Raw genomic sequence first — 16,984 nt, forward strand, 5'->3', positions numbered from 1 at the left:
TTTTTGGCAATTTCATATAAATTCAACATACACCTACCCCATCTCCCAGCAATTTTACTTCTAAGTGATTAAAGAAGAGAGGAAGTATGCCCACAAACAGATTTGTATATGAATTTCAGGGCAGTTTTATTCACAATAGCCAAGACTAAGAGATGACCCCAGTGTCAAAAATGTGAATGGATAAACAAAACAGTATTTTCATTTAATGGAATACTGTTCAGCCATAAAAAGGAATGAAGTGCCGACACACACTACAACATGGATGAATCTGAAAACATGACGCTCTGTGAAAGAAGCCAGACACAAAAGGTCACATATTGTATGATTCCATTTATATGAAATACCTAGGACAGAAACACACAACAACATGGATAGATCTTAAAAACATTATGTTAAGTGAAAGTAGCCATTCAAAAGAGTAAAAGGAGCATGATCCTATTTATATGACGTTCCAGAACAGACAAAACTAAGATATGGGGACAAAATGAGAACAGAGGTTACCTCTGACGGAAATGCTCTAGAATTGATTGTGGTGGAGGTTACACTGGGATACCTTTGTCAAAACTCATTGAACTGTACATTTTATTGATTGTACATTGTACCTCGATAAAAATGTTTATACTGGATCATTTGAAAGTCATACAGACCCATGAAGAATATGTGGAAAATACAGAAAAGCACGAAGTAAAACCAAAAAGCACTTGCAACGACAGCCGAGGCAATCACTTTAACGGTTTCCTTTCTACAGTCGTATTTTCGGGTGTTTGGGATCCTGCTATTCACGCTGCTTTGCAGCGTCTGCCCCGCGTTACTGCTTGCTCCATCTCTCCAGCTGCCGCTCCGCACTCACTCCCCACCCTTCTCCACCTCCTTCTGCACCAATGGGTTCAGACAACAGGAGGCAAAACCAGGAGATCAGAGGGCGACAGGCCAGAGAGGCCAGGGTGTTTGCTGTTGTGGCTTCCCTGCTGGGTCACCTTGGGCTGGCGATGCCCTCAACCAAAGGTGACAGCTCTTGTGGGGCGGCGGCCCTAAGGACCCTGCCCTTCCCGAGTGCGGGAACCTCCCCCTTTCCCTCGGAGCCTATTGACGTCACAGCTCTGCCGCTCCAGCCCCGGCTCTGGCAGGATTCCTGCGGTTTTCCCAAGCCCGCCCCCACTTCCGAATCAGCCCCTCGTAAGCACGCCGTCCTTGAGTCATCCTCAGTGGAGCGGGCCGTCAGTTCTCGTTCAGAGCCTGACGACGCGCCGACCGCATCTTCCCGTCCGCCGTCAGCGACGGCGTCGCGGTCCCTCGGACGATCCGCTCCGACACACGTCGCTGGCCCTCCCGCCCTGCCCGGCACAGCAGCGCCGGGGTCTGCAGGCCCCGACCGAGGACGCGGCTCCAGGGCTGTCCGAGCCGGCCGCCTGCTCCCTGCCGCGTCCGCGCAGGCAGGGCCCCCCTCTGCTCCCGCGCGGCCGCCGGGACGCGTCCCCATGGCGACAGGGACGGGGCCGCGCTTCCGGCCTGCAGCAGAGGCGGAAGTCCCGTCCCCCGGCCTCCCGTGATGCCTTGCGAGGTGCAACGTAGCCGGAAGCTGGTGGCGGCGGGGTGGGCGGCCGGCGCGGCCTCGGTGCGGCTGGCGGCGCGCACCCCTCCAGACCCCGCCCGGACCCCCGCTTGGTGCTGGCGCACAGGATCGAGTCCGCCAGGTAAGCGCCAGCCGGAGCCCCCGACCTGGAAGCGCCCGCGCTGCCCCGCCGCCCCGCGGCCGTCCAGGCCCCTCCCGGGCGGACGCCCCCGAACCCCCGAGGCCAACCCTACCGCGGGCTCTGGACCCTCCGCGGGTCGCGGCCCTGCCCCGCCGCCCCCCGGCCGTCCAGGCGCCTCCCTGGCGGACGCCCCCGAGCCCCCGAGGCCGCCCCCACCGCGGGCTCTGGACCCTCCGCGGGTCGCGGCCCTGCCCGGCCCTTCCCTCGGACCCAGGACCTGGGCACAGCGCCCAGGCGGCCGATCTGAAGGGCTTCCGCCCCTAGGAGGTGAGGGTCCATCTGCTCAGAGCCCTGGGCCGGCTCGGCGCTCTCCTCCCCACCCGACATCGGCGGTGGAGGGTGAAGAGGCCAGGAAGGGACTCGAACGTGTCTTTTCAGTTGACGTGGATTTGGGTAGAGCCGTGCTTCGTGTCTGCACCGCTAAACAGTTGCATCACAAACCGCTTCTGGGAAATAGCTGCTCGTTCGGCGCAGGTCCGATCGCGCCGCGGCTCTGTCTGCGATGGCGAAGACGGCAGGAAGGCGGCGGGATGGTAGCTCTTGGCGGGTTGTGCGTCCCCTGGCGACCTTGCCCTGCGAGGGTCAGGAATGATCTGTCAGGAGCGAGGGCTGTGCTGGCACACAGCTGCCGGCTGCCTCGGCGGTGTCTGAGACGGAGGTTACTGTTTCTGCCTGTCTCCTGGGTGACATCCCATGTCATCTCACACGTGGAGGAGGTTCCACCGTGAGGGCCAGTGTTTGCAGACTGACAGGTGGCTCACTTAGGGAACTAGGGAAAAGTGTCCCCATTTGGCTCAACATTTACTGGCTTTGTCCACTTGTAGAAAGAGCTGCATTGTACCATCTTGGTTTCAGGTGTTAAAACAGGAGTTCTTGGATTATTTTACAAGATAACCCATATCTGTGGTTTTGAAAGTTAGGAGGTATTTGTTTTTGTGTGTTAAAGTTAGTATTTCTGAGAACTCAAGGATTCTCACATCCAAAACTGGTCACTGAGGGGCGTTCCTTATAAATCCAAGCTGGGTCGTTTATTTTTCACGGATCTTCCCTGGCGGTTCTGCACACATTCGCTCTGCCTTCCCTTACGCAGTTAGAGAGTCAAGAAGCTCACCCCATTTCTGACTTTGTTTGCCTGTGTCCTGTGGGCCGGAGCCTGAGCCTCTGAGGGTCGGCACAGCTCTGTGGAGAGAGCGCAGGGCCTGGTGTGGAGGCCTGTGCGGGGCAGGTGTGCGTCAGCCCTGCGCTCCAGCCCGCACAGGGCGCTCCTGGGGCTGCCATGAGACGAACGTGAGCAAAGGGCTTGGTAAACACAAACCCCCAGACGTCTCTCCAAGGGCGTGTTCCCTGTTTCTGCCTCTCGAGCTGTGGCTGAGCAGGCTGCTCAGCGTGAGGACGGCGTTCTACCTGCATGAGTGGTGCCAGGGCCCAGTACTGGGCAGGATTCTGCACCCAGCTGTTTGCCCTCGAGATCTGGTGGTTTCAGTAGACCCTCTGGCAGCACAGAGAACTGCAGAGCAGAGAGGAGCCTGGGGAAACTCCGGGTTTTGCTTCTGTCAATTACAGAAAGCAAACGTTTATTTCCTGACTTCAGCTAGCTTGAAAGTGGGCCCTGATGAGCATCAGGAGTCGTGGACTCCAGATCGAGCAGGTTTGGTTGTGTGGAGAGGCAGGGCTCCCCTCAGTGAATAACTTGTTTCTGCATACTTAAGATTAAAAGGGAAATATACCACAGAGATCCTTCTGGGTTTTTAAAGCTTCATCTCAGTGTAAAGCTCCAACTGCACCTCAGTGGAAAGCTGGTCTCAGCAGTCGCGTTGCGTGCAGAGCAGCGAGCGGGTAGAGAGGTGGCAGCCTGAAAACATCCAGCAGCAGTCTGCCACTTAGAGTGTTCCAGAGGATGTGAGCTGCCCTGTGAGTTAGAGGGAACAGCTCACGGGTTCTGTTCACGGGTGAGAGCAGGGCCTCAGAGAGGCCACACCCTCAGTTGTGGGCTGGTGGCGGTAGAGGTGGCCCAGAACCCAGGTCCCATCAGAGGTGGTGTGTGCAGGACCAGTGCAGGTAATTTATGTCCGACACTGCTTGGCACCCATCCCCTTCTTCCAGCTTGAGTCTTATATCGATTTTCCTGGTCATGAGTTCAGTGGGGCACCAGTTGAAGTTGAACTTCGCCAAAGCTAGATCTGTCAAGAAATAAGTGATTTTGGGGCCGGCCCTGTGGCTGAGTGGTTAAGTTCACACCCTCCACTGCGGCAGCCCAGGGTTTCGCCAGTTTGGATCCTGGGCGCAGACACGGCACCACTCATCAGGCCATGCTGAGGTGGCATCCCACATGCCACAACTAGAAGGACCCACAACTGAAAAAATACACAACTATGTACTGGGGGGGCTTTGGGAGAAAAAGGAAAAATAAAATCTTAAAAGGGGGGGGTGATAAATGATTTTTCTCTTCAGCCCGAGCCTGTGGCTGCTGCTCCCCAGCAGTGTCCCTTTGAGGCATGGGGGCAGGTCTCCTGGTCCATAGGGCACTGTCCTTGCCCTGCTGTGACCGTGCCAGCTGTCACTTCATCCCTCGCGATGGCCTCTTGGAGGACCTACCTACAGACCCCCCCGCTGACTTCACACATCAGTCAGGACCACTTCTGCACTGTGCTGGGGGGGGGTGGAGGGCAGAGAACTCGAGGCCCGTATCTTCAGAGGCCATCAGCTCAGTCTGGTGTGTCACCCTTTTAGGTGGGAAGTGAGATATAGCGGCCAGTCTTTGCGTGTTTTATAGAGGCCACCCCTTACTATGAACTTCATTAGAAGACAGGACTTTTTATAAATTGTATGTAATGCTTAAGCAAAGTGGACACCAGTAATTACGTTATTCTTAATTGCATTGCCATTGACCGGGAGCTCCAGACTCCTCTTGATTCTAGAGTGTGGGGAACAGACTCCTTCCGTAAGTGGCTCCTGACACTGGCTGCAGTGAGTAGCGGTGTTGCCCTCCAGCTTCTAAGCAGCTTAGCAGAATTTCTCTGAAACTATGTTTTGTACTGGTTTTTATACTAATTGATTTTCTTGTGAAGTAACCTATTTGTAAATTTTAAAAGTTTTTTTCCTCTTTTCTAGCATTATGGCCAGCCCGAGAACCAGGAAAGTTCTTAAAGAAGTCAGAGTGCAAGATGAAAACAATGTGAGCTTCTGCTTTCCTTTGATGCCTCTGTTAGGGTTAGCAGCCTCTCGGAAGTTGCCTACAGCCTCAGAGCCCTCCCTCCCTGTCGCTGTTGGTCCCACAGCTGTCCTCTCCTCTGTACCCTCTTGGGGCCACCCATTGGGTCTCAGGGGTCCCCGAGCCCTGCCCTGAGCCGCCTGGGTGAGCCACACGTGGCCCTCTTTGCAGGTGTGTTTTGAGTGTGGTGCGTTCAACCCTCAATGGGTGAGTGTGACCTACGGCATCTGGATCTGCCTGGAGTGCTCGGGCAAACACCGAGGGCTCGGGGTGCACCTCAGGTCAGTACCCTCTGCTCAGGGCAGCAGACGTGCTCCTGCCCCTCAGGCTCCGTGGGCATCCTAAGCCATAGTCAGGGGCCTGCCGTCAGGAGCCAGGTGGCAGAAAAGCGCGGGCCACCTCACACGCCACCTCACACACCGTGTGCTCAGGTGTCAAGGCCAGGCCCTCCTGACACAGGAAGCACATGCTCCTGATTCCCAGCGTGGCTGGGGTCGGGGCTCTTGGATACCTGGTACCCGATCATCACAGTCATCCTCTGGTTTCCAGCTTCGTGCGCTCTGTTACTATGGACAAGTGGAAGGACATTGAGCTCGAGAAGATGAAGGCCGGAGGGAATGCAAAGTTCCGAGAGTTCCTGGAGTCTCAGGCGGACTACGACCCTTGCTGGTCCCTGCAGGATAAGTACAGCAGCAGGGCCGCCGCCCTCTTCAGGGACAAGGTGAGGACAGGCAGCCAGCAGGGGCCAGGCTGCTCTGTCCGTTGGCGGCCTTAGTGGTTCCAGGAGTTGGGGTTCTTCTGTGGGCTCTGCCACCATGGAGGCTATGTGCAGTCCCCGTACAGACAGTTGTGTCGCCCTGTCCTGTCCAGGCAAGGGGAAGCAGGTGCCTGTCGTTGGCAGGGGTGGAGGACGAGCCTTCCTCCCCAACATTTGGGACAGTGTCACGTCCAAGTGCCTTTTTACATCTTGGGTAAAACTCCTGAGAACACAGCACCTGCTGGTGCCGTCATTTGAGGGACAGAGAGGTGGGTCCCAGGCGTTTGGGGTTGGAGCCGCTGACCAAGAGCTCACCGGCACTGCTGTTCACCACAGCCAGAGTGAGACCCAGCCTCAGTGATCACTCGTGGCAGAGACCCCAGCCCACAGCCACTGAGGCTGGAGGGGCTGCATGCAGGGCGCATGAGAGTGTGCTAGAGTGGACAGCGTCTGTGGCTGCCCCGCACAGTTCTGGGCTCTCTAACCCGTGTCCCCTTGGCAGGTAGCCACTCTGGCCGAAGGTAGAGAATGGTCTCTGGAGTCATCGCCTGCCCAGAACTGGACTCCACCCCAGCCCAAGACGCTGCCGTCCACCGCCCACCGGTAGCTCTCCGCTGGCCCGCTAGTCGGGCTCTGTGCTGTTCTCAGCCTGGCTCTGATCTTAGTTATAGCTCAGGATCCCCGGGGTGTCGTGGTATTGGTTCTAATTTTGAGCTGTTCCCAGAAATCAGTGGGAAAAACAACTTTATAGGTTGCTGAAACAATAACAAGTTTTTAGTAAAAATTCAACCAATAAAGACACATCTAAAACAGAACATATTATCTGCCCGGTTCTCAGATGTTAGCCCAGTGCAGGTCCTTCCAGACATGTACCGCTGATGCATGCGGCTCTGTGAGACGTGGCCTGGCTGGGGTTGCCACCTCCCCAGAGCATAGGCACACTGTGGGCGAGCTGATCCCCACGGTGAGTGTCCTCTGTCCTCGCACATTGGAGGCTGGTGTTCTGGGGTGACCACTCAGAGAAGGCTCCTCGTCTATGCCAGGGGTACCCAGCGGCCCTCCCTTTGTCCCCCTGCTCCCCTTGCATTTTGTGTCAAGGTGTCCTTGTTGGAAGGTCTCCAGACCAGTACCATGTGCTTGTTCTGGCCTCGGTCCTCCCAGCCTCTCCAGGGCCTCCGTGCTGGCACAAGCAGGCAAGGAGCCGCTGTTGAGACCCTAATTGTGAGGCTTGGTGCCTCTGCATGCTTCTTGCTGGTGTCAGCTGCCGGGCCTGAGCCCCCTGCCAGACAGAGCTGGAGGCTGGCCTGCCGGGAGCTTTGTTCTCAGAGGAGCCCAGGGGTGACCAGGTGGATGAGACAAGCACCTCCCCGAGACCCGCCTGGTTCCCGCAGGCGTCTCCCCTTCCCCGTCCTTTGGCCTCACCAACTGTTGACTCTGATTTTAGAGCCTCTGGCCAGCCGCAGAACTCAACCTCCTCTTCAGACAAGGCTTTTGAAGACTGGCTGAACGACGACCTCGGCTCCTACCAAGGGTAAGGCCTCGAGGTCGGCGGGGGGCTTGGGAGGACGTGGGGGCTGCACTCTGGGCAGACTCGACCGTGGAGGGTGTCGGGGGGGCCTCAGGAGGACGTGGGGGGGTACTCTGGGCAGACCTGGACTTGGAGGGTTGTGTGGGGGGGGCTTAAGAGGATGTGCTGGGTGCAGGGTCAGCGTGTTTGCAGGCCTGCCTGCCTCAGCCCTGGGCCAGCCCAGGTTTGAAGAGGGGTCTTAAGTCGAGAGAAACGCTAACATTTAGAAGGAAGAGAGAATGCATTTTCTTTGAATCTCTCTGGCCTGTGAATGTGTTTTTGTCCCTCGAGCCATCAGATTAAACTGTTTTGGTGCTTTTTGCTGTTACTCTGGTTGTTGGCTTTGTGTCTTGCTGGGGCTCCTCTGGCTAGACGCAGCAGGAGGGTGTAAAGAGCAGAGGAAGGCCTGCCTCCTGTGTGCTGCTGGACCATGGGCAGCACAGCGTGTCCTGTGCGAGGGGGAGTCGCTACGGCCTTCAGAGGGCCCCTCGGGGCGGCTGGCCATCCACGCCTCTGTCCTGGGCTCTGGGCACCTCCCACACCCATGGCTTTTAGCTGCTGCTTGTGTTTCCATCAGGGCCACGGAGAACCGCTACGTGGGGTTTGGGAACACAGTGCCGCCTCCGAAGAGAGAAGACGACTTCCTCAACAGTGCCATGTCGTCCCTGTACTCGGTGAGGGCACACAGGTCCTGAGGGGGTGTGTGTGTGTGTATCCGTGCGTGTGTGCATGTGCGTGTGTCCCATGCCAACCCCCAGGGGCCTCCCAGCGTCGCAGACAGGCTGGGCCCAGTGGGGCAGTGCTGGGCTGCTCTAGGAAAGCGTGCTGCTTGTTCTGGTTGAGGCTCCTCTCCCTCTCTTTCACTGAAACTGTATGTGGCTCCCGTTATTCAGATCCCATGTGTGTTCAGTCGTCTGCCCGCTTTGGTTACAAGTATGTCTTTCAAATTTATTGAGGGGCGTATCCTCTAAAGCACTAAAGTTCTGCCTGGAAGCTGCCTGGCCGCCCTCTCCTGGGAGAGCACTGGGCACAGCCAGCAGCTGACCCTGCCTTGCCTCCTGGCTGATTCTCAGTACCGCTCTTAGCCAGCTCCTGAGGACGAGATTCCAGGGGCAGAGGCGAAGTGCTTGGGGGTAGCACGGGCCCTGGCGCCCTTTGGGGATGGTGCCCTTGGCTACGCGTGCACATCCCTACCTGCGTCACCGCTCCAGTCAAACCATCATTTTCCAAGCAGACTTTGTTTCTTTAGAATGCTTTTTATTCATCGCAGCATCATCCGTGACCCCGAGAAGCACAGACCGCCTGAGGGTCTGCCTGGGGAGGGGGTCAGGTGACAGCTGGTGTGTCGTCTGGGTGCTGTGTGTGTAGAGGCGAGGAGGGCTCTTGTGCTAGTAGGGTGGGTCTCCCGCAGTCCGAGTCAGCAAGGAGGTGCAGAAGAGGGGCGTGCGTGTGAGAGGTGACACTGCACTGCCCATGCCGCATGTGCGGGGAGGAGACTGGAAGGAAGCAGTCACGTCTCCGGGCCGTGGACTCAGGTCCTGACTTAGGTGTGATGGGAGGTCCTCTTTCACCCCTGTACGTTTATTGTTCCAAAGATGAATGAACTTCTCGCTCAAAAATTGTTGAAAACTCTCTTTACCCCTGAGGCGCCCCGGGCTGGCTCTCCGGAGCTCCAGGTCTTGGGCAGCTGGAACAAGCCAGCTGGAGCCCTGGAACCTGAGGTTGCACCCCTCACAGTCGTCGAATCTTTTCCAGGGAAAAAAGGCAAATCTTTAGTTTGAAACCTTCTGTGTAGGAGTTTATTTTAAAACAGTCCCCACCCCCATGGAGGAATGTAGTCTTTTCACGTCCCCACGTCCCCATCCAGGAATGTAGTCTTTCCACGTCCCCACGCCCCCATCCAGGAAGGTAGTCTTTCACGTCCCCACGTCCCCCTGCTGTGGATCTTTAATTCTTAGTGAAGGACTGAACGGGACTGTCTCCCATGGTGAGGTCTGTCTCTCTTCCTTTGGAGGAAGAAGCGACGTTGGGTTTAAACGAGACGTTCATGGCTCTAAATAGCTTTAATTGATTTTGGAGGCTTAGGAGAACACAGCCTCACACTTAGAAGAGAATGGGTTGCAGTGACCCGTAACCAGCCTCACAGTCTTGTATGTCTGGAGTGGGCACCAGCATGGCACTGGACTCCTGACCCCTCAGAGGGGAGGCGGGAGGGTGGAGGGCAGCAGGAGGAGCAGGCCCAGGCTTGAGATGGAGGCTCTGGGGCTGGGGCCAGCGGTCCCACCCTGTGGTCCAGGCCTGGCTCTTCCGAGTCCCTCCTGTTGGGGGCTGAGGATGGTCCTGATGGGGTGGTGGTGCAGGGACGGGTGCATGGTGTCCAGGCGTGCCTGTTGCGGGAATGCTCACTCTGTGTGGAGAGTGGATCTGTGAGCTGCTGTAGGGCCCTCTGCAGGCATCCAGACCCTCCTTTGCCAGGTGACGGCGCAGCAGGTCAGAAAGGCCCCTCCCTGGGCAGCGGCATGTGGAGCCTTGACTTGGCTTCTCTGTTCTTCCTTTCAGGGCTGGAGCAGTTTCACCATGGGAGCGAGCAAGTTTGCCTCAGCAGCTAAGGAGGGCGTGAGTAGCTCATCCCAACATGCCACCAGGCCCTGTGGGACCCACCAGGCTGTGCTGGCTGGTATCTGGGAGCAGGAGAAGGGTCTTGAAGGGCCTCTGACCAAGGGGTGGTGGGTGTTCAGAGGCCATGAGCCTTCCCTCCCGTGTTCAGGGCTGCACGCCCACCTGTGCCAAGGGACTCTTGGTTTCTGGCCCTTCGAGCTGCCCTCAGCCAGAGCTCCCAGGGTCATGGAGGAGCCTCAAGGCCACGTAGAGGGTCTCTGCTTTCATAGCGGGTTTCATAGTTTGTCTGTGTGTCAGAGGCTCAGCAGGCTCTAGAAGAAAGAGGCGCTGTGTTGAGCTGGGGGCAGAACGTGACCCGGACTTGCCCTCCCTGCAGTGTTGACCGGGCCCCCACTTAGGCCGAGTGAAGCAGCTGGTGGCCCTGTGGCCCCTTGAGTCTCTCCTGGGTGCTGGGTCTCCAGAGCAGAGTTCTTTCTCTCTCACCCTTGCCTGCTCAGCCCGAGGCCAGGGGAGGATTTGGGGGTTTTGTCAGGACAGACAGTGGAGAGTGGGAACATACCTGGCCTCCTGGCAGCAACCTGGACAAGTGCCGGGCGGAAAGGAACAGCCAGAAACTGTATGGGGATGTCAGCCTGGAGGGAGACAGCCTGCAGGGGAGACCGCGAGCCGGCCGTGTGGCCATGGTTGTGAGAGGAAGGTGAGAGAAGAGGGGGAGCCCAGAGCAGGGACAGGAGGCTGCCTGGTGAGTGACCCAGAGCAGACAGACCCTGAAGGTCAGGACAGGAGCCTTCTGAGGGCTGGAGCCAGGGAGCCGTGGGCCAGCCGGGTGCCTGCAGCCGCCCCCACGTCCAGCGGAAACCACCGAGTTGGCTCTGAGCTGGAGTAAAACCTCAGGGAACATTTCTCAGGGGTACCCCTGGGCCTGCCCCCACCCCCCTCAGGCCATGCAGGGTGGAGGGGAGGCCCAGAGAGGTTTGGCAGCCCGGCCCTGGGAGGAGCCTGGTGCTGAGGGGCTCAGCTGCCGTGGCACTGCTGTCGTGTGGTCCCCTACCACGTGGCCTCTGCTGGCTTTCTCTAGAGCCTGGTCTCTGAAGGAGGGTGTGGCTGGGGTGTCCATGCACCTTCCAGCTGGAATATCATGGCCAGGCATTTTTCTTCTTCAGTTGTTATAAAGGTGACTGGGGTGCCAGGTAGAGACGAGCAGCGTGACTGGCCTGTTGAGCACCGAGTGGGAGGTGGTGTGGGCACGGTCGTGAGAAAGCCCAGTGAAGACGGGGTTGGGTGGCCACCTCTGCGCTTGTGGTTTACGGGGCCCCCACTGCTCAGGGTGGGGAAGTTGGAGTTGGGCCGGCTCGCCGGCCCTGGGTGCTGCACGGGTGCTCTCGTCCAGTGGCCTCCCTCCAGCGGGGACCTGGTGCTGTGGGCAGCTTTGCCGGGCCCCTCGGAGCTGCTGCAGGGTGAGTGCTGGTGCCTCGCGGCCGTCGGGACCCAGACCTGGGACTGAGTGTCTGAGCCCCGTGGAAATACAGCTTGGTGGCCAGAGTCAGGACGGTTGATCACAAGGCATTGTCTTTGCTTTTCCTTTCAGGCCACAAAATTTGGATCCCAAGCAAGTCAAAAGGTAACAGAGGAAGCTTCCGCGCCCCGTGTTCTGTTAAAACTCCCAGCGTGATGTCCCATTGGTGTCTGGACCCTGCCTGGTCTGCCCTCCGTGGGCTGTGTGCTCGGGAGGGACATGGCCGTATGCAGCCTGGACTTGGACCGGCCTGTGCGTGTGCACCCGTCCCCCAAGCTCACACATCAGTGGGCGTCACCTCAGGTGCCCATGGGCTTAGCAGGTGGCGTAGGAGGCTGTACCTGCCTAGGGTCTGCTCCCGCTGTCCATCGCAGCCTGTGAAGGAGCAGGCAGGCACACTGTGGGCGGGACGAGGGCTCTGTGTTGTGTGTGTGGCAGCCGCAGGCGGGCTGAGCCGGCCCAGTGCCCTCCATCCTGGTCAGTGCTGCTCTCAGAGGTGGCTGGCTCAGGCCTTGGTGTTTGTTGTTTCTTCAAATCCTGGTCAGTCGCCAAGCAGTCCCCACGTGGTGCCAGACCCTGGGCCGGCCCGTCCTCCCGGCGCTGGGCGTCAGTGCTCACGTGGAGGCTATCCCGGCCACTCGAGCCCTGCCCTCACGCCCAGGGAGGGAGCTGGGTTCTCCAGGGGCTCGGAGCACTGCCCATCTGTGGCGACATTTCACCCAACCCCACTCAGGAGCCTCTTCTTTGCTTTTATCTCTGAGCCCCCATTTCAGCTCCTGAATCACGCATGCCCCCTCCTGCGGTTCTGGAAAGTGGTCAGGTGGGAGTGGAAGGTGGTCAGGTTCAGTAGCCGTGAATGGGCTCCAGGGTCGTTTTTGGGGACCCCTGTTGGGGCGATGCTGTGAGAAACAAGACACTAGTCAAGCGTGCCGAGATGCTTCTGGATTGTTGTGAGATGCTGCTCCTACCGCCTTGCTTTCTCTCTCTCTCTTTCCCCCAACCCGTCTCCCTATGCCGTCTGGGTAAAGTTTTGGGGTCCCAAGCAGCAGCCGGAGCTGGTAAGGCCCTGCGTCTGCTCTTGCGCGCGTCTCTGCTCGGTGCGTGCTTTGCTCTGTGCCGTCCCGCCTGCCGTGGCCTGTCTTGTGTCAGCGCTTTTGTGTGCGCGCACTCAGCGCCTCTCACCGGCTGTCCACGATGCTCAGGGATCCGAGTCTCGGGCAGGAGACACAGGATCCGGCGCCCGGGGGTGCTGCTCCTCCAGGGGCACTGATGGGCCCAGGGCACCTGGGCTACTTGGTGTGATTTTCACTTTGTTTTAATTATCTTGAGCACATAATCTGAAGGAGTTTTATCCCAGTGGGAGGTCCTGACACCCACGTGGTGAGCCTGTCTCACTGTCCCATGCTGCCCCCCACCTGAGCACTGTGCTAGCCTTGGTTGATCCCCCAGCTCTGTCCCCGTCCCTCCAAGCTAGCTCCTCGCAGGCCTGCTGGAGGCCGGTGGGGCCTGAACCACTCCAAGGACTGAGGATGCACCCGTCTGCATCCTGGGGCGCCATGTGACCTGCTGTCAGCACCTGGCTGTCCTTACGCCAGACCACCTGGGATCTGACGGGAAGCTCCTGGAGGTGGCCGCCAGGCAGGGCAGACTCCCGGGGGCTTGCTGCCATCCCCAGACCCCTTTTTGTGAGCACATATGCCAGGGGCAGCTGTCTCCAGCCTCCGTGCAGCCAGGCTGCCCAGCCACTTCTGTGCAGCCACCTCAGGTGCCGCAGCCGCTGCAGGAGCCTGGGGTGTCCCGTGTGCTGCCCACCCTCCGCTGCCTTCCCTCTGTTGGCACAGCTTGTGGCCGCTGCGCCAGTGCATGTGCTGGGAGGAGCGTGCCGCACGAGGAGCTCACGTGACTTCTCTCTCATCGCATCCTTCCTTCAAACAGGCTTCCGAGTTGGGCCACAGTCTAAACGAGAGCGTCCTGAGACCCGCCCAGGAGAAGGTGAGGCGGCCCCCGCCAGGGGCTGAGTGCTCCACTGGGTGTTCCTCGTGCCTCCCCAGTTGGCCCCCGTTTCCGGGCGCAGCTGAGCTCGGGTGCTTTTGTTCAGAGGCTCTGACTCCCACGGGCTCCCTGTGTTCCCGCAGGCTCCCATCCCGGCCTCAGCGAGGCCTGGCCTTGCACTCTGCTCCTCGGGGTGGGGGGTCCTCTCCTCCCACAGGGCTGGTTGGGACCCGGCCCTCCCTAGCACGCCCGCTACAGTGCACAGAGTGCTCAGACTGGACAGGACAGGCTCTTGAGGGGTGGGGGCCTTTGGGATCAGTGCCAGCCTGTCCTCTGAGGGTTGTGGGTGAGGCAGAGAACACTGGGAGAGGATGCTGTGTTAGACCAGCCCAGGCGCTGGGTGTCGTTGGCCCTGACTCCTCTCAGTTCTGGGGTGACAGGTTCCTGTGACACAGCTGCTGCCGCGGCCCTTCTCAGCCTGCATGTCCTCTCGGGGTTGGGCTGCTGTGGGGCTTCTGGCCTCAGCTAACACTGCTGTTTCAATCCTTGCAGGTGAAGGAGGGAAAGATTTTTGATGATGTGTCCAGTGGGGTCTCTCAGTTGGCGTCTAAGGTAGGGCAGGCCCCGCTTGACGTGCGGGCGCAGCTGGAAGCCAGTCTCCATATTCCAGGGCCCCTGGAACCGAGAGCAGGCAGGGGCCTGGGGGCTTCATGCCCCAGTCGCTTCTGTGGCCCGGCATCCTCTGAGACGTGAGGAGGGTCAGGTAGATGCTCTGGTGCCGACAGCTGGAGGAATATGGAAACAGCTTGACGAGGGCCTGTCACAGCCACTAACCTGTCGCTTCTTTTCCTTTTGCCCTGTCTTGCTGCCGCTGATCTCTCCCTGGTGAGTGCTGGCCTCTCAGTGTGCTTGGGAACGGCCCGCCGTCTCTGCCTTAAAGCCGGGGCTAGGGTGTGCATGTCACCCTGCTCCCAGTGCGAGGCTCTCTGGGTGGGAGGAGGCCCGCGGGGACTCCGTGTGCCTGCCGGGAGCTTCACTCGCAACTCGCCTCATTCGGGTTGAGCTCCTGAGGGCTGCAGCCTCACTTCCACATGGGTGCCTGCCCGCCCCAGCAGACCCTGCTGGAGGCAGGGTGCCTGGGCCCTGCTGTGTCGCGTTTCCAAGCTTCACTAGGCCTCAGCAGGATGCCGTGGGCGTGCTCGGGTCAACCGCCACTGAGCTGCCTCCTCCCGTCTCCTTGCAGGTCCAGGGAGTTGGCAGTAGGGGATGGCGGGATGTGACCACTTTTTTTTCTGGGAGAGCGGAGGACCCCTCGGACAGGTATGCCAGGCCCCCCTGTCCTGACGTGGGCCTCCCTTCCCCAGGCTCTTCCTGCGGGGTCTCTGGGAGGCAGTTGCCTGGGGGACAGGTGTATCATGCCCCAAGGGTTCAGGGGTCATAGTGCAAAAGCCCTGAGGCCTCTAGAGGTGCAGAGAGGACGGCTGGTGTCTTTTCCTCTTCCACTTTGACCCTGGCAGGAACTCCCACTGCCCAGGGCTGGGGGGCAGCCGAGCTCTGAGCCCACTGTCTCCTGGAATCTGGGCAAGTGGGGCGGTGTCTGCTCTTAGGGCTGGTGCTGGCCCTTTCTGCTGGAAGCGCCGTTGGCTGCCTTTCTCTTTCTCTGACCCCACAGGTGGGACCCTGGGGATGTGATGGGGAGACGGCCGCAGGCTGGGTGTGGAGCAGTGGCCTCTGGGGCTGGCCGTGGTGGGCACTGGGATACATCTCCATGCTTGTGGCAGAGTGCCACGCCACCCTTTCCAACATGATGTCTGGCATTTTAAATGGTGTGACTGCAGCTCTGGCAGGCAGCAGCTCAGCTCAGGGGCTCTCTGAGGGCAGCCTGCATCCCCAGCTGATTCTCTCAGCAGTGCGGATGAGACCCAAGAGCACTGGGTTTGTTTTTCTTCCTTAATGGTTGCAGAAAACCAATGTTTTATGTTTTCCTTCAGACATTCTCTATTTTGGGTGGGACTGATGGAGTGTGGGTCTGGTGGCAGGAGGCCTGTTTGACTCTTTCCAGCAGGTCCATGCCCTCAGCTCCATGGCGGAGCTGCGCTGAGGCCTGGTTCCTCTGCCCTAGAACAGGGAGAACAACTCCCAGACCCTGAGAGGCCTGGCCGAGCGCTCTGGGCCTGGGGTTGTGGAGCTGGGGGGCCTCGGGTCTGAGCTCTCTCTCGGGAGATGCTGATGCAGAGCAAAGGCCCGGTGGCTCGGGAGGCACTGCCCCGTTGGTCTCCTGGTTTTGTGAGGCAGCTGTTCAGAGTCGCCCCCTCTTTTCAAGACCCCCGGAGGGCCAGAGCTACCAGAACAGCGGTGGGGACAACTGCCAGAACAGCTCCATCGACCAGAGCTTCTGGGAGACCTTCGGGAGTGCCGACCCCTCCAGGGCCCACAGGTCCCCGAGCAGCGACAGCTGGACGTGCGCTGACGCCTCGGCCGAGAAGAGGAGCTCGGACAGCTGGGACGTGTGGGGCTCAGGCTCCGCATCCAACAACAAGAACAGCGACCACAGCGACGGTGGGGAGGCCTGGGCGGGTGGTGGGGAGAGCAGAGCCAAGACCGCCAAGAAGGTGGCGCCGCCACCAACAGCGCTGGTGGACGAGGGCTGGGACAACCAGGACTGGTAGGCCCTTCGCGCCCCAGCCCTTGGGGCCCCCGTCTTGTCTGCACTTTGCCCTCCTCCAGCCTCAGCTGTTTGACCCAAGAGGCAGCAGCGGTGTGTGAAGACAGCGCCTTGGGCGGGGCCCTGGGGCCCATGCTGCCTGCCGAGTGGGAGCAGGCGCTCACGTCACGGGGCAGAGGCCATCCTGTGTCTTGCATCTGTGTCCCTGCTCTCCTGGGATTCTGGGGTAGCTCTTGGGCCCTGGGGCCAGGCCCCATTGAGGGCAGGACCTCTGCTGCTGCGGGAGGACATACGTTCTCACTAATAAACCCCACAGCCGCGGTGTCAGGAATGAGAGTGCATTCTGGAAGGGGCTTTGACTCCGTGTTCCCTCTGGTTCTCTTTCTCTTTGAGGAAGACACCTGGGGTTTTAGAGATGGAGATAGAGCAACACCAGAGCTTGCACCACTGTCTGCCCCGCCCTGGAACCCCGCCCCCACCGGCCTGTGCCCACTGCATGCTGGGAAGCTGGCTGTGACTCACCCAGGGGCTCTCCCTCATCCGCCCGTCCAGTCCTGCATAAGCGGCTGCACGCACAACCCAGTGGGCTCCACCTCACACTGGACACCTGAGCCTGTTGGCAGTGCTTCAACTCAGCCGTGCCTGTCGGAGCTGATGGCGGCACCTGCCAGGGATGCCCGCGCAGCTCAGAAACATGGAAATAAGATTCCAGTGTGGTTAGGAAGGAAGGAAGGCCCTGAGTGCCCTCCAAGCCCGAGTCAGTCCCCAACCAGGTCTGGGGGGCCGTACTGGCAGGGTACGCTCATTGAGGAGCAGTGTGGGGCCTTTGCCCAGGCAGGGGCCTCTGCCATGCCGCTCCGGTGTGTCTGCCTGTTGGTGTTTTGAGGTGTGTGCCAGTAAACC

The 16,984-nt window shown here is 59.4% G+C and overlaps 1 protein-coding gene across 12 annotated transcripts; it reads left to right on the forward strand.

Moving 5' to 3' along the window:
* Positions 1 to 1,179: 1,179 nt before the first annotated feature.
* On the forward strand, positions 1,180 to 16,417 carry ARFGAP1 (ARF GTPase activating protein 1). 12 transcript variants are annotated; one of them, XM_014849138.3, is made up of 14 exons: positions 1,218 to 1,694; positions 4,866 to 4,929; positions 5,137 to 5,246; positions 5,515 to 5,686; positions 6,225 to 6,325; positions 7,167 to 7,253; positions 7,867 to 7,963; positions 9,849 to 9,905; positions 11,497 to 11,529; positions 12,453 to 12,482; positions 13,360 to 13,416; positions 13,969 to 14,028; positions 14,660 to 14,736; positions 15,740 to 16,417. In XM_014849138.3, exons 2-14 carry the CDS (start codon positions 4,870 to 4,872, stop codon positions 16,083 to 16,085), a joined length of 1,287 nt encoding a protein of 428 aa, XP_014704624.1. In that variant the 5' UTR covers positions 1,218 to 1,694; positions 4,866 to 4,869; the 3' UTR covers positions 16,086 to 16,417. The 12 variants fall into 12 exon arrangements, with proteins under 12 accessions (XP_014704630.1, XP_014704624.1, XP_014704625.1 ...); XM_014849139.3 differs by having other exon boundaries at positions 14,666 to 14,736; XM_014849144.3 differs by lacking the exon at positions 12,453 to 12,482 and having other exon boundaries at positions 1,180 to 1,694.
* The last annotated feature ends 567 nt before the right edge of the window (positions 16,418 to 16,984 follow it).

The sequence above is a fragment of the Equus asinus genome, chromosome 15 (assembly GCF_041296235.1).
Source record: "Equus asinus isolate D_3611 breed Donkey chromosome 15, EquAss-T2T_v2, whole genome shotgun sequence".
Taxonomy (NCBI): Eukaryota; Metazoa; Chordata; class Mammalia; order Perissodactyla; family Equidae; genus Equus; species Equus asinus.